The sequence below is a fragment of the Aspergillus piperis genome (genome assembly GCF_003184755.1).
Source record: "Aspergillus piperis CBS 112811 unplaced genomic scaffold BO85scaffold_1, whole genome shotgun sequence".
Classification (NCBI taxonomy): Eukaryota; Fungi; Ascomycota; class Eurotiomycetes; order Eurotiales; family Aspergillaceae; genus Aspergillus; species Aspergillus piperis.
The window spans coordinates 3,130,411-3,144,625 of record NW_020291591.1 but is presented as its reverse complement, the minus strand read 5'-3'; the positions used below and the strand labels follow the sequence as shown (position 1 = coordinate 3,144,625).

Genomic DNA, 14,215 nt, shown 5'->3' with positions numbered 1-14,215 from the left:
GACGTGATAAGCATGTCACTGCTCTACGTTTATCCTTTAAGTGTTGATAAGAATCGAGTAGCTATAAAGCACTCTAAAATGATAATGAGCTCCATAGTGACCCGTTAAATCGTCAGTCACATGCCGATCTTACGTCAGGCACCGGGAGCCAGCCCCGACAACGTGACATCCACCTGTCTCCGCATCTCCGCAGGTACAACAACAACACCAACACCAGTACTATACATCCATCTCAACCTTCATCTTATCTTCCTCCCACCTACAACTACCGAGCTCCATCTCACACTGTGACCACAAAATGCGTCCCCTAACACCACTCCTCACCCTTCTGCCCCTCCTCCCCTTCACAACCGCCCACCCAACCCACCAACTTCAAACCACAACCACCAGCACAACCAACACTACAACCGAACTCCGCGCCCTCCCCCTCGTAATCTGGCACGGCCTCGGCGACCAATACCAGAGCCCCTCGCTGCAACACCTAATCAAAGTCGCCGAAGACGCCAACCCCGGAACCTACACCTACCTAATCCACCTCTCCCCCAGCAGCGCCGGCGACCGCCAAGCAACCTTCCTAGGCAACCTCACAGAACAAATCGCCTCGGTCTGCTCCCAACTCCTCCAGGACCCCATCCTCTCCACCGCCCCGGCCATTAACGCCCTGGGCTTCTCCCAAGGCGGGCAATTCCTGCGCGGCTACATCGAACGCTGCAACGTTCCGCCCGTCCGCACGCTCATCACCCTGGGCAGCCAACACAACGGCATCTCTCAATTCCAATCCTGCGCCTGGAACGACTTCATCTGCCGGGGGGCGGAAGCCCTCCTCCGCTCCGGCCGATGGTCAACCTTCGTGCAGGGCCGGCTCGTCCCCGCGCAGTATTTCCGGGACCCCGAACCCAGCGAAATGGAGGAGTACCTCAAGCATAGCAATTTCCTAGCGGACGTGAACAACGAGCGGGTGGTGAAGAATGAAACGTACAAGGAGAATCTAGGCAAACTGGAGAAATTCGTCATGTACATGTTCGAGAAGGATCGGATGGTGGTACCAAAGGAATCAAGTTGGTTTGGAGAGGTAGATGGGGAATCTGGCGGTGTGGTAGGAGTCAGGGAGAGGAGTATCTACAAGGAAGATTGGATCGGGTTGAGGGAATTGGATGAACGGGGTGGGTTGGTGTTTAGAACACTCAAGGGCGGGCACATGGAATTTGATGAGGAGGAGCTGGTGGACATTTTCAGAGAGTTTTTGGGACCCATCGAGGTGGAGATTCCCGATGATGAGGTCGAAATTGATGAGAGGGCGAAATTGGTGAGCCAGGGAGGTTACTACTAGTATTGGTTGATTCGGTTCTTTCTTCTTTCGCTTTGCTTTTTGCGTTTGCTTTTCTTTGAGGAAAATGATGATCATGGTAGAGGGGAAGAAGAGTTACGGCGCTACTACGGAGTAATATTATTATATATTATACCCGGTTTCAACTACTAGCCTTAGTTCAGTTGGTTCAGATTGTTGTCTTCAATTCCGACTCTTCGCTTTCGCTACTAATTTCTATTCTATACTTTTAAGTACTTCACTACTAATTCTAGTAGCACTACTGAATGCAATGATGGTACTATTAAATACATGCAAATGCACTGACTGGCACTAAGCTGCAATCCATTATGCTTACATCGGGTTATCATCATCACAGCCAGAGAAGGAGCCCCCACTGGAAACGAACATGAAAAGCTAAGCTAATAAAGAAACAAGTAAATGAATTGGAAGCAGCAGCAGCAGCAGGTAATATCCAAAAAATGAAATCAGGGAAAAGATACAGTAGCCAGCAATAACAAAAACAATAAGAAATGACGAAAATACCGCATGTAGTAGGTAGGTAAGCAAGCAAGTAGTGTACGCAGTACAGCTCTATCAAATCAATCAATCAATCAATCACAGTCCGTCAGTTTAGTCCATCGCAGACGGCCATTATTAATGATCATGCATAAATAGACAATGCATCATCCATACTGACGCATGCGCGTGGTAATAGTGAGACAGACATATAAGTGGTGGTGGTAGTAGTAGTAGTAGTAAGTAACAAAGGAGAAAAATGTTAGGTAGTAATTGGTAGCAGGCAGGTATTTGGCACAAGGAATGGAATGTTCAGAGAGGAAGAAAAGGAACGAAAGGGTTGTTGAAAGCAAACGAAAAGATGGGATATATCATGGGCCTCGACGATCATGACTCGAACAACCTGGTGGAAGACCCGGATGGATGGAAGTAAGTAATGCAAATGCAATAGTCGGAAAATAGGAAAGAAAAGTATATGAAGGAGAGTATTTCTCCAAAGGAGGATACATCATCAATAAGGCGGACGGCCGATTCCTCCAGTAATGCCCCGCCGAGAAGCACCACGGGGCCTGCCGGGGCGCGACTGCGACTCTGCATGTGCCGGGGACAAGAACCCGTTCAGAAGGTTCTGCACGTCACGGCGCTGGGCACTGTCCGTTGGCTCGGACAGGTCTGGCACCCCGTCGTAGACATGGCCTCTGGAGTAGTCACCATCAGCCGCTGCAGCTGCGAGACCCGTGCTGGACCGGCTCTTGTGCTTGTTGAGAGATTTGCCGTGGTGAGGTGCGGCAGGTGTGCCGGGCTTGCCGTTTGCTGTTGGCAGCCGACGCGGCCCTGGTGCAGTCGATGGTCGCTCTGAGGCCAGGGATCGCTGCGAGTCGTTCGACATGCCTTCGGTGACCGACAACGACGGGGGAATCGGGGGCACAGGGGGAATATCGTCTGCGGCCATGAAGTAGGCTTGGCCATTCTCTGTGTATCCTAGGGCGGAAGCTTTGGGAGTCACCATGCCGTCGCCGTCCGGAAGACCGTGTCCATCCCTAGTCGACTGAGGCCTGATCGAAGCTCCGTCTCCGTCAATCTCAGACAAGGAATAACCGCTGACCATGCTCTCGCTGCTAGACGAGACCACGCTGCGGTTGGAAGCATCCAGTCGACCACGTAGCGGGCTCAACCGGCGCATCTTGTCCTGATCGTTGATGGAAAGCACACGACGCAGGTCGTTGATATGAACCGGGGACTCCCTGCTAGTGCTCTGAGCGTGCCCCCGGGCAGATTCGGGGACGCTCATCCGCCGCGAGTTGTGCAGTCCTGCTGCACTTTGCTGCGCGGATGGAGGCGAGGTAGTCGATGGCGAACTGCCGTCTGCGCCATTCAGGTAAATGTGACTGCGTATCGCCATTGTTCCGGCCTTGGAGCCATTGAGGGACAATGCTTCGGTCCTCTCCCGCTCCGCGGCTGCAAGGCATGATTCTCGGGACCATGCCGAAAGCATCTGCTCCCTAACGAGCGGAGGAAGAAGATCACCGCGCGGAGCTGAAACTGATCCATGTCCCAGGATAGGCATAGTGAAGCTGCGCGTTGGGGAGCCCGGAGGGCTGTGAGAAGAGACGAGCGCGGCATGGTTGTATGCATCTTCGATGCCACGAACAAGGTGCTCAACGTCGGTGATAAAGGGAGTCATCTGATCAGTGTTCGTGGTGTTACCGGTGGCACGGTGATCTCCGCCTTGTAGGATTTGGTCGAGATCAGCGGCGGGCAAGCGGATAGGGTCAAGCCAAAGGCCAAGCTGTTGCCTCTTGGAGATCTCTCCTTGAATGGCCTGGCCTACCTCTGTCGATCCCAGCTCGAATCGCTCAGACAAAGCCCACAGATATCCATACACCAAGCTTCCGATATTGACCTTGGTAGAACCGAATGCCAGGCTTGGAGCGCTGTTCATATCATCTTGAAGCTTCAGCACCATAGGCAGTCCAAAACGGGCGGCGTTGACCCCGAGCTTATCAACAAGGCTGGCCAAGATCAAATGAAGCAACCTGATTTCAGAAATGCTAGTCGGGCTCTCGAGCGCGATGTCATAAATAGTCAGGTGGAGCATTCGGAGGAAGTTGAATTGAGCTGCTATGGCAGCCTTCTCTCTCTGCATCGCCGTAGACACTGATCGCTTTCCAGTCCTCTCGCCGACATCCGTTAGTTCCCCTTTGGGGATTGAGGGTTTTGCGTGCTTATCCTTGACGGTCAAGTCGCTCTGATTTGTTTCGAGTTTCAACCAGGACAGTAACGCATCAGCATATGCGTAACGCGCATCGCCTTGACGTTCCTGCAACAACCACTGCGTCCCTTCCCAGACGTGGATTCCGACATGGTTCCTGGACTCCACGCCAGATACAGCTGCGGGATTCCGAGAGTTCGCTACCATCAGAATGTTCTTGATAGCTCTAAGTGCGGCAACCCGTCCGGTAGTGGAAGAAAACGCGATCGAACTGGCCTCCCCAGTGAGACTTCCAGCCTGCGAAGCAGCTCCGGGAGAATCGTTAGAAACTTGTGCAGGATGTTCGTGGGTGGATGAAGGCTTGATCCGAGTCAGGACTACTCTAATCATATCTACAACTTGATCGCCATAGTAGATATGTGTCGTAAGGTCTCCAATGCACCGCTGGAAGAGAGTAATCAGATCTGCTCTCTTCCCAGATAGTTCGACTTGCTTCTCCGAACCCGCAGGCGACAGCAAAAATGACATATGCTGCAGAAGACCCAAAAGGATATCGATAACGCTAAGACCGATCATGTTCACAGGAGACTTCAGCAACCAGTCAATCATGTAGACGATGATGAAAGGTTCATCTAGGGCTTCCTCTCTAGGGTTGACATCGAATAGAAGCTCCATGGCGGCAACCAAGATGATGAACCGGACCTGCACCGGGCACCACTTCGCGACCAGTTCAATCAACGACGTAGCCCAGCTATCACGCGAGTTCAAGGACAAGCCCAAGCTGGTGGTTCGGTTTCTGCGGAGCATGAAGTCCAATACAACCTTCGTGGTCACACGGATTTGACCACGGCTGCTTCCAGTAACAACAATGCGCTCAAGGCAGCTGAGAGCGAGCAGCCTCACATCCATTTCCGCCTTCTTGTCTGCATCAGCCGCGGATTGAGAAGCCAAGGCCGGATCACCAGTCACGGTGTCGACAGTCTGCACGGTAGCGTTGCTAATTCGGCGCCGGTGCGCAAGATCCGCCTCACTGCTCTTCTCCGATTCCATAAGCTGCTGTTCCAGAGACGGGATAACATCCTCATCTCCGTGGCAAACGTTCTCCAGAATGACCGGCAATATGATCCTCAACGAATCTCCACCATCGGCAGCCAAGCCCGCCTCGGAACTGACCACTCCCTTGATCGCACGAAGTCCCGCATTGCGCCACCGTATCGCCGCAGGGCCGCTAGAAGCAGGATCCAACTGGGGCGAATGCACCTCAGCGAAGCTCGCATACGTCCGCACAACCTCGCGGTATTGTGTCGCAAAGTCCTGTTCGGCCGACAACGCCGCCATATCCTGATGGCGGCAGAACATTTCGAAGGTCGCGATCGAGTCTTCCACGATTGTGATATCACGGGAGCGTAGGACGGTTTCAATTACCGTCAGCACGGAGCGGGCGTAGATGGGGAGGTCGCGGGGCACTTTCTCGATAAGCGCGGTGAGAATCTGAAGTGTCACCTGTACATTGCTTTACCAGAACATGTCAGCCCGTCATCCACAGAGATCCCCCGAGTGTATCTAGTCCTCACAACATACCCTATCTTGCGGCGCCAGACATCCCGAGCGGCCCGTTTCTCCAGGAAAGCGCCGACCTTGGTCAGCTTGCTGCGACGAGTGCTCGCATAGTAGAGCAGATAGGAAAGTTCACTCGGATTCGGCTTGACTTCCGGAATCCCCTTCTGGTATTGTGGATAGCATTTCAGAACCAAGACCTGATGCTTTGGCCGACATGACTGGCGTACGCCCTCCATTGGGCGAAGTGATTTGCAGGGCGATTACCCGATGACTGTATACTGCAGATTTTCAACGGTTGTAATAAAACAGGGTGCAGATCCGGTGACCGATTTGGTCACCTGGATGGAAGTATATTCAAAGGACTGATTAAGGATCTGTAACAAGAAAAGACCATGAGGAAGTAAGGTGTGGCACGTCGCTAAGGCCTTACTGGGGGATGAACGGGGTTGCGGCAACGGCCAACGTGGTTTAAGGAGAGAGGAAAGGAGAGGAGAGAGGACAGGGCTTCCAGGTCGAGTTGCAATCACCACGGGTGGGGTCGATCCATCGGAGATACTAGTAGTTACCCAGCCTGAACAAGGAGGTGGGGGATTGAGTGAAGAAAGAGGAACACTGTCAACCGCGGAGGTTGGCAAGCGAGGCAGAAGCGAAAAGTGTCGCTCTCCGGTTCTTTGGCGGATGGCAATAAGTTTAGTGTTGGGTTGCCGCGGCGAGATTGAACCAACGGCCTGCTCGGGAAATTCAGCCTGGCGCGCCGCTTCGGCCGCGTCACGGTTAGGCGGTCGCAGAACTTGCCCTTATACCAGATGAATTGTCCATGATATGAACTTGGTGTTTGATGTTTCCTACATAGGCTACTCTCTAGATGATATGATGTAATTTTCTTTCATTCGAATTGGTCTATCAGTATTGGCTTATATGCTCGATCTACAAGAGAGCAGGTACCCAAGAGAGTTTTTCCCCCTGCAACCTAATACAACCCCACGGCAACGTCATAGGCAGAATATCAGGGACCGATGCTGCTCCTCCTATGGCTTGAGAGCGAAGAATCTGGGCATCTCAGAGTCATTTGTAAAACGAACCTGTTGGATGCTTGGGGTATTTCCTGTCGTGTCGTACACCTGACTGCTCTCTAGGGTGCGCATATTCCTCTCCGTCTCTTACATCGGCGCCAGGCCCGCTCAGGACTCCATCGAGCAATCTCAACCGGAATAGCTCGGAAATCCCAGCTAAACAGAGAGGAGTATGTCGATGATCCTGAGGAGTGCTTGTCGAGGTGCATATTTGGTAGCTCCAATAATGAGCCGGTTCCATGGCTGATCAGGGGATACCTCGGTCACACATGACTCCGGGGAGATCATGAACCATCTGGGGTTGCATTAGGACTGCAGCATATACCGCGGTGCATCAAGGTGTCCCAATATCGACAAACATTGCCCATGCCCATGCCCCGTGCAGATCTTCTGATATCGTGTCTCAATTTTTACCCCTCTCCGCAGCCAAGTAGTAGAAGACAGTGGCCTGAGCTTGAGCAGGACATCGTTCCGGGCCAACCACCGAACCAATCCACATCGAGCCCAATGTGCAGCACGCCTGTTTCCTGCTATTTCCAGTGTCACTGCGCATATCCCTAGCTTGCTTTGGCTTGTTCGCCCTCCTGTTCTCCAGACTCCGCGGCTGCTTCGACGGGTTCGGCGGCGACATCGGTCCTCGCTAGCCTTTCAATGACGTCGGGGCGAATGATGTCGCGACGGAAATTCTCCTCCTGCAGTAGTCGTAGCGCCCGCAAAGTGGCACCGGGATGGGTCAGGAACTGAGCGTATTCGGGGGTCTTCCAGTAGGAATAGAGGTAGGCCAGGTATGCTGCAAATGCCTGCGCGTCAGGGTCTGCGGAATCATTGTTCACGTCGCTGTCATCACCGGACTTGTTTATGCCCAGCAGATTCGGATATGTCACGGCGAGGTGGGACAGATAGTAGGGATTGGCGAGAGAAGACACAAACTCTAGCTCGAGGGTGAAGCGAGGGTTTGTGAGGGTCGGAGGCGGAGGCTGTTGTGGTTGATCGCTTGGGGGTGGCTGCTCCATGACGCGACGACGATGCTCTCGAACGAGCCAGAGGACCGAGGGGGTCGGTGACTGAGACTTTGAAGTAGAGAAAGATGTGGGTGGTGCGTAGGTTGCAACGAGTCGGAGCTATTCAGATGAGACCGCGCGACCAGTTGGAGGTTGCCAAGACAGGCTTACCTCCGACGCGGCAAGCTCCAATTCACTTTGATCTTGGTTGATAGTCGATGGCTTCTATAGCCACTAGTGCCTCCCCACTTCAGATGTATTAACCAGCAGTCACATTCGATGAATTGTAATCAATTCAGATGTTCTACTGGCATCTTACCATCATATGATACCCAGTTGCTGGGTGTCAGTTTGGCCATTCATCCTGGTGCATAGTGTAGCTTGACTCTAGAATTACTATCCGAGCCATGGTTGATGTCATGGATTACTACTTCGTTTTCATTGGTATCTAGTAATTACAGACCACATGTGAGTCTTGCACATGAATCAATAGCAGAAAGCCAATTTTGTGTCTACAGTACATAGTGGATTGACAGCGGGCAATAGTCACGATTTGCCATTTTACTTTTCTCTAGTAGCCGCCCCCAGCTGCGGTCTCAAGCTGCTAGAAAACACTAGACTGACCTAGAAAATCCCATTATCTATGCAGAAAACCGATGGTTCACATTAGTAGATTTTGGCTGAATGTGTTAGAGACCCAGAAGTAGGTCTTAAGTAATTAGTCAATTGAAAACCGGGATTGAGATGACGCCGACCCAGCCATTCAATGTCAAACGACCGTTACGATAAACTAGCGCCATCGGGCGATTTATATGAGACTGGCGCCGGAATCAGATCGCCAAATAATCCTTTCACCTGGGTGATGGAGGGTCCACTCGATCTATCTCAATGGCTTCGAACAGTGATCCATCAGAGTTCAAACGAGCCACATTGCGGTATGAAACCCATCGGAGATAAGCTCTGAGGGGACGGTGGTCCTTCCTCGCCCGCCTTTGACTGTTCGGGAATCCGATGACATCTTAAGCATTCTTTGGCTTGGCCAGAGCGAGACCTTCGCCCGGTTATCGATGCATGCTGCCGTACTTTGTAACACTGAACCGCTTGATGACGTTGTTTGTCGATCCAAACGATAAGCCTAGATTGGACAGGCCACTAACTATGAGATCCAGTAGGCAGTCAAACCAAGTCCGGGTGCAGAGGGAGTTGAAAGACATTACGAACCGGCCCAACACACTCTGGTCGAGACCACATCATTGATTGGAATCAAGATTTGTGCCATTAGATGCTCTGGAAATACTTTGTCTGCCTTTCGAAACTATGGGTCACAGCTGTGCCACGCACACACGCATCCAGTCACAATGTCATGGTGTAGTTACTGGATACTACTATAGTATCAACTAGTCAATAGTAGTGGTGGTTCCAGCAGCAGCCGTCAATCCGATACAAATCGGAGCCAGACACCGCGGGACGATCGGGCCAGGGCTGAGAAAAGCAATATGGAATTCTGCTGCAGGTCGGACATCTGTTCGAAGACTAGGATGATCGGCCAGCTGTGCCGGCGGAGTCCGGATATATTCCAGTCCTTTTCTATGGTGGATTTAATTGATGCGAAAAAAAAAAGAAAAGAAAATAAAATAAAATAAAATAAAAAAATGAATGGAATGGTAGTACTACGTATGCTGGCAGTGCTAGTAACAGAGAGGCGCGCCACGAGTGAGAGTGCGACTCCATCGGTACCGTGGCGACATCCACCTGTCGTATTCCGTCGGTTTTGATCGAGGCAAAACTCACCGGCTGGATGGCTGCATCATCATCATCATCTTGCTCCGCCTCAGACAGGCAAGACACAAGACAGCATTCCGGACGCGATCGGACCGGAAAACAAGGGAAGGGGAAAAAAGTGGGCGATTCCGGGATTTATAACCTATATACGCAAGCCACCCTCACTTAGAAGGTGGATTGAGCGGAAGTAAGGAACCAAATGGGTGGCCAAGGCAGGTCACGCAGCACAACCAAGAGGTGGATGGAATTAGTAAGATGCCGGTGGGATGGATTGTTGGTTCATTAGTTAGTTATTTAGTTAGTTAGATAGACAGTCGGTAATTATTAACCCAGCAGCTAGTTGAATTAAGTAGGTAGTTAACGGGTTAACCGGCAGATGGATGAGGATGAGCATGACCAAAGACTAAGACCAGGGGGGGATCATCCTCATCGTGGGAGGCCCGCCGGTGTCGATCGGAAGGATAACAATGGATGGATGATGCAGCAGGTGGGCTTGCATTCTTGAGGGAGGAGCTGACGCAAGAGCACGAGTTTGTTGAGACTTTCCAGTACCAATTTAGGAAATAAAATCAAATCAGGGCTCAAAATGTCTAAGCCATGCGAGAGAATGATGACAGCAACAATCATGAGGAGTCCAGATGAACGTGGTGGAAGGAAGAAGGTGGGTGTTTGTTTGTTGGGTCTGTCGTGTCCTGCAGAAGCCAATGTTTGTTTCTATTCTCGGGGAGAGGAGTGGCACGAGAGGGAACCTGTGGAGCTGAGAACGTTTGGTTCCCTACTATCTAGTCTAGTGCCGTCTCTCTCCTTCTCAAGACTTACAGGCAGCAGTAGTCGAAGCTCGTCACTAGTTGATTCGGTTAGTTGGCCGATTGCTGACCGGAAAACCATCGTATGGAGCTGCAAAGTGTTTTTCCTGCATCCGCATCCCTACTAGTCGCATGAACCCCAGCTTTTCTTTGGTGTCTAGTTTGTGCCTAGGTACATTGCCATTCTGCATATGATCGGAGGATAGTTCTGCGTAGTCTACGGAGTAATAGATTGATAGCAGGCGCAGGAGCAGAAGCAGGAAATAAAAAATAAAAATTAAAATATAATGGGAGGATCTGGGAGATGAGATGAAATGAGATGATTAATAGGGAATAGCAGCAACCAAGCAAATCAATCCACAATTCAGGCACAGGAACGGACCAACCCCTGAGAAAAAAGTTGGGGTCGCCTGTCAAATTGACTCAATTAGTTTGAGTGGGCAGAAGGAGGGAAGGAAAAAGGTGGTGGCTGATGATTGATGATTGATTGACTGATTCCTGGGCAACCAGAGATGATGAGATGCACTTTGCCCTTTCTTTCTCTTCTGTTGTCTAATTTTTATTTTATTGTTTTGTTGTATCTCCCCCTCCATCGATCGAAGGAGTACATTCCTTTTAATTATAATATCTGTATTATATTACTACTAGCAGTATCTTCTTTTTATTTTTTTTATTCATTCTAGTGATCGAATAGTCGAATAAGAAAGAAATTAGATTAAATAAAAATAAAAAAAACCTCTACTCCATTTTCAGTAGTATCTCCTTTGGTTGGACCATGCAGTCATTCCCTCTCTCGCTTTCTCTTCCTTCTTCCTTTCCTCCTTTTGCCGCGTCGACGATCGCCTCTTCGGGCCCTTCATTTTGCCTCTTTCCAGCAGCTCGAGTGGTTCCGTCCATCATTTTCCCCAAGGGGTTCTGGATCCTCATTGGCACCCGTCATTCCCTCGCTCCTCCTCCTCCTTCTCCTCTCGTTTTTATCCTTTTTTTTTCCCGTGCGTTGCTCTAAACTTAACTGGACTGATGACTTGATGCTAAAGTTACTTACTATACTAAGTTACTCCTCCCGTACGGTAACCAAACCCACCCTCGGCTTTCTCAGTCTCCCTCTTTCCCTCCGCTCCATCGTCTCCCCCGTCTCTCTCTCCCTCTCTCCCTCTCCCCGTCCCTCCCTCACACTAATTTACTCTCTCGCTCTTCTTCTCTCCTTGTTAATTCACTCCCCTCTTTTCCTCTCTTTACAAATCATCTTCCCTCCCACACCCATCCCTCCCTCGTTCAAACAAACATTCTAATCTCACCCGGAGAAAATTTCAAGCCTTTCCTTCTTCTTCTCCTTCTTCTTTCCTTCCCCCCTCAAGTGGAATTAAGCAATCTTAAATTGAAAGACCGGTCCAACTTGCCGCTTCGTACCAACTAAACTAAACGGTCCCCTCCCTCTCCCTCCAATTATTTCTCCTTGCCCCTGACCGACACCCGCGGCATCGTCGTTTCAGCATACGCCTAAGCTCTCTCTAGTCTGGCGTCTGCATTCACAGTCTCGGCCTCCTGATCATCCACTTACTCCTGTCTTTTTATGCTGTCTTTCTCTGTTCCCCAATCATCTCCTCTGACCTACTCCCATCTCGACATCGCATTGCGTGGACTCGCAACATGTATGCCTCTCAACAGCCTGCCACCTACGCCTACCCACCTGGCGTGACGCTGGGCCCCTCAGGTGCGTCATCTTGCTGATTCCTGTTTTGTCCCCTGGTCCTGTCCTCCTTCCAGGATTCTTTGTTATCTCCCAGCCGTTTCACCTCTGGCGGGGCTTCCCCTTGGTCAGAGTGTTATCTGTCCTGTGCCGCCTTCTTTTCTATTTCAGACCGTGCTTCCCCATGCGAAAAGAGACAGAAAAAAACTAACCTTGATCTATCGTCCGCTCGACTACAGGCTCTCCTGTCCAACAAGCTTTCGGCCCAGCCCCTGTCAATCTGGGCTCCAACAATCCCTTCCGGAATCGTGCTCTGTCGCCTTCCGCCAGCTCTTTCGCATCCGCCAGTGGTCAATCTGAACGCCGAGTCTCTACGAATCCCTTTGACGACGACACCCTGTCGCCGCAGTCCGCCCCCGTGATAGGGTCAACCATGGTCTCCCCCGTCGAGAGACAGGACATAACGTCGAACACACGTGAACTCTTTGTATGCTCATCTCGCAGCCCTGACCACCGTCGCTCAGCCGAACTGACCTAAAACTACGTGATATAGGAGAACCTTTCCGTAAACCCTGCTCCCCAGAACACTGGTTACAGACAAGGTCCGCCGCGCCCGGACAAGCCCGCGCCCAACGGATACCCGACGAACCGCGGACCTCCGCCCAGGGAACGCCCAGAACGTCGCGACAAGGATCCCTTAGACATCTTTGCCGACCCCCCGAAGACGAGCAGTGGCGGACGATCGGGCTACAGAGAGCGGAGGCCTCGTCGCAACTCAGAGTCTTCGATCATGGAACGAACCCCCAAGCTTGTGGATACCGAGGACGAGAGACGCCGTCGTGAGCGACGACGCCGGGAGCGGGAGGCTCGCCACAGAGATGGAAAGGACGGCAAGGAGTCGAAGGATGGAAAGCCTCGTTCTTCCAAAAAGTCCAACTACCACATGGACATTATCGATAAACTGGACGTCACCAGTATCTATGGCACTGGAAGTGAGTTGGAGCCCATTGCGACCTGGCAGAGGCGCTTGCTAACAGTCGTTGTGTAGTGTTCCATCACGATGGGCCGTTCGATGCCTGCAATCCTAACCGTAATCGCAAGGGCTTGCGCACTGCGCCCATGCAGGCGTTCCCCAAGGACTCTGCCAATATGGCCCTTGGAGGCGCAGGGCCAAACAATGCCAACATTGATCTGAACCTGTTCCATGGAACCATGGATGAAGGCTACAATGACTATTCTACCAGCGCCGCCGTTGACCCCCGTAACAACAAAAGCGAGACCGCGAACTTTGATCCCACCACTCGCATCGAACCTGTTCATGGAGCGGAGAGCATGGGTCTGGGTACTAGCACTTTCCTGGATGGTGCCCCCGCTAGCCGGGCAGACATTCAGCGCCGTGGAAGCGGGAACGAGAACGGTGGAGCTGGTCCCAGCGGAGGAGGCTTGCAGCGCAAGAAGAGTTTGGCCCAAAGACTCCGGGGCATGAACAAGCCCTCGAATCCCCGAGTGGTCTCTCCCGAGTCCTCCTACACCCCAGGTGTGCCGACTGGCTCTAGTCACATAGGAACCATCCGCGCCAATGAGAAGAACCCCTTCTTCCAGGATTATGACGATGCTTGGGACAAGAAGGGGGCCCAAATTAACATGTCCGAGGAATCACGTGGCACCACAGGTACACGAGCCCGCTCTTCCAGCAGCCCCAAGCAGAATACCGGTTTGGAGCGGAGGTTCACCAACGAACGTTCCAACACTGGCTTCGATGAGGGCAAGCCCAGCGGTGGTGGCGGCGGGTTCATCAACCGCATGAAGAGTTTGAGAAAGCCCCGGCCTGAGCGGCGCATCAGCAACGACTGAGTAATTTGAGTGATCTGAATCAACGGTCGTACTTAAACTCCGTTGCTTGTGTTTGGCGCAGATGACGAGGGAAGTGTGAAGAGATGGGAACCGCTCTGGAAGCATCCCTCTTGCACTCCCTTTAGCGTCTATCTCCTATAGAAGATAGGCAAAATGAGGCATATGATGAGATAAAGCATCGTGAATCGCAGGCTGGCGTAAACGACATATGATAATTCTATCGTCTGCAGCGTTACCTTGGGATTTCCGACGCATTGCTCAAGGCTCATGAAGAGCGACTGTTTAAGCGCGCTCTAAAGCGGCGTACTCGACTCCAATGCAATTGGGTTGGCGAGGCGGTGACAGGGGTGGTTGGTGTTTCTTTTACTGGTAAACCACACGGTGTACGGGACGCGAAGGGACAAGGCGTTGA

The 14,215-nt window shown here is 51.7% G+C and overlaps 4 protein-coding genes across 4 annotated transcripts; 2 read left to right on the top strand and 2 right to left on the bottom strand.

Moving 5' to 3' along the window:
- Nucleotides 1-7: 7 nt before the first annotated feature.
- On the top strand, nucleotides 8-1,615 carry BO85DRAFT_444851 (palmitoyl-protein thioesterase family protein). The gene has a single exon (XM_025659126.1). The coding sequence runs from the start codon at nucleotides 299-301 to the stop codon at nucleotides 1,328-1,330; it is 1,032 nt and encodes a 343-aa protein (XP_025521539.1). The 5' UTR covers nucleotides 8-298; the 3' UTR covers nucleotides 1,331-1,615.
- A 721-nt stretch (nucleotides 1,616-2,336) lies between these two features.
- BO85DRAFT_359370 (uncharacterized protein) lies at nucleotides 2,337-5,833 on the bottom strand (the record flags this gene model as incomplete). The annotated part of the gene is made up of 2 exons (XM_025655508.1): nucleotides 2,337-5,550; nucleotides 5,619-5,833. The coding sequence occupies 2 exons, from the start codon at nucleotides 5,831-5,833 to the stop codon at nucleotides 2,337-2,339; spliced, it is 3,429 nt and encodes a 1,142-aa protein (XP_025521538.1).
- A 1,394-nt stretch (nucleotides 5,834-7,227) lies between these two features.
- Nucleotides 7,228-8,080, bottom strand: BO85DRAFT_434108 (mediator of RNA polymerase II transcription subunit 31; the record flags this gene model as incomplete). Its single annotated transcript, XM_025658450.1, has 3 exons — nucleotides 7,228-7,791; nucleotides 7,843-7,896; nucleotides 8,069-8,080. The coding sequence occupies 3 exons, from the start codon at nucleotides 8,078-8,080 to the stop codon at nucleotides 7,228-7,230; spliced, it is 630 nt and encodes a 209-aa protein (XP_025521537.1).
- Nucleotides 8,081-11,909: 3,829 nt separating this feature from the next.
- On the top strand, nucleotides 11,910-13,803 carry BO85DRAFT_359363 (Pal1 family protein; the record flags this gene model as incomplete). The annotated part of the gene is made up of 4 exons (XM_025655507.1): nucleotides 11,910-11,973; nucleotides 12,189-12,436; nucleotides 12,503-12,941; nucleotides 12,998-13,803. The coding sequence occupies 4 exons, from the start codon at nucleotides 11,910-11,912 to the stop codon at nucleotides 13,801-13,803; spliced, it is 1,557 nt and encodes a 518-aa protein (XP_025521536.1).
- Between the last annotated feature and the right edge of the window lie 412 nt (nucleotides 13,804-14,215).

Excerpts from the sequence above, each read along its gene's own strand:
- BO85DRAFT_444851 (XM_025659126.1), top strand. The coding sequence starts at position 299 with ATGCGTCCCCTAACACCACTCCTCACCCTTCTGCCCCTCCTCCCCTTC.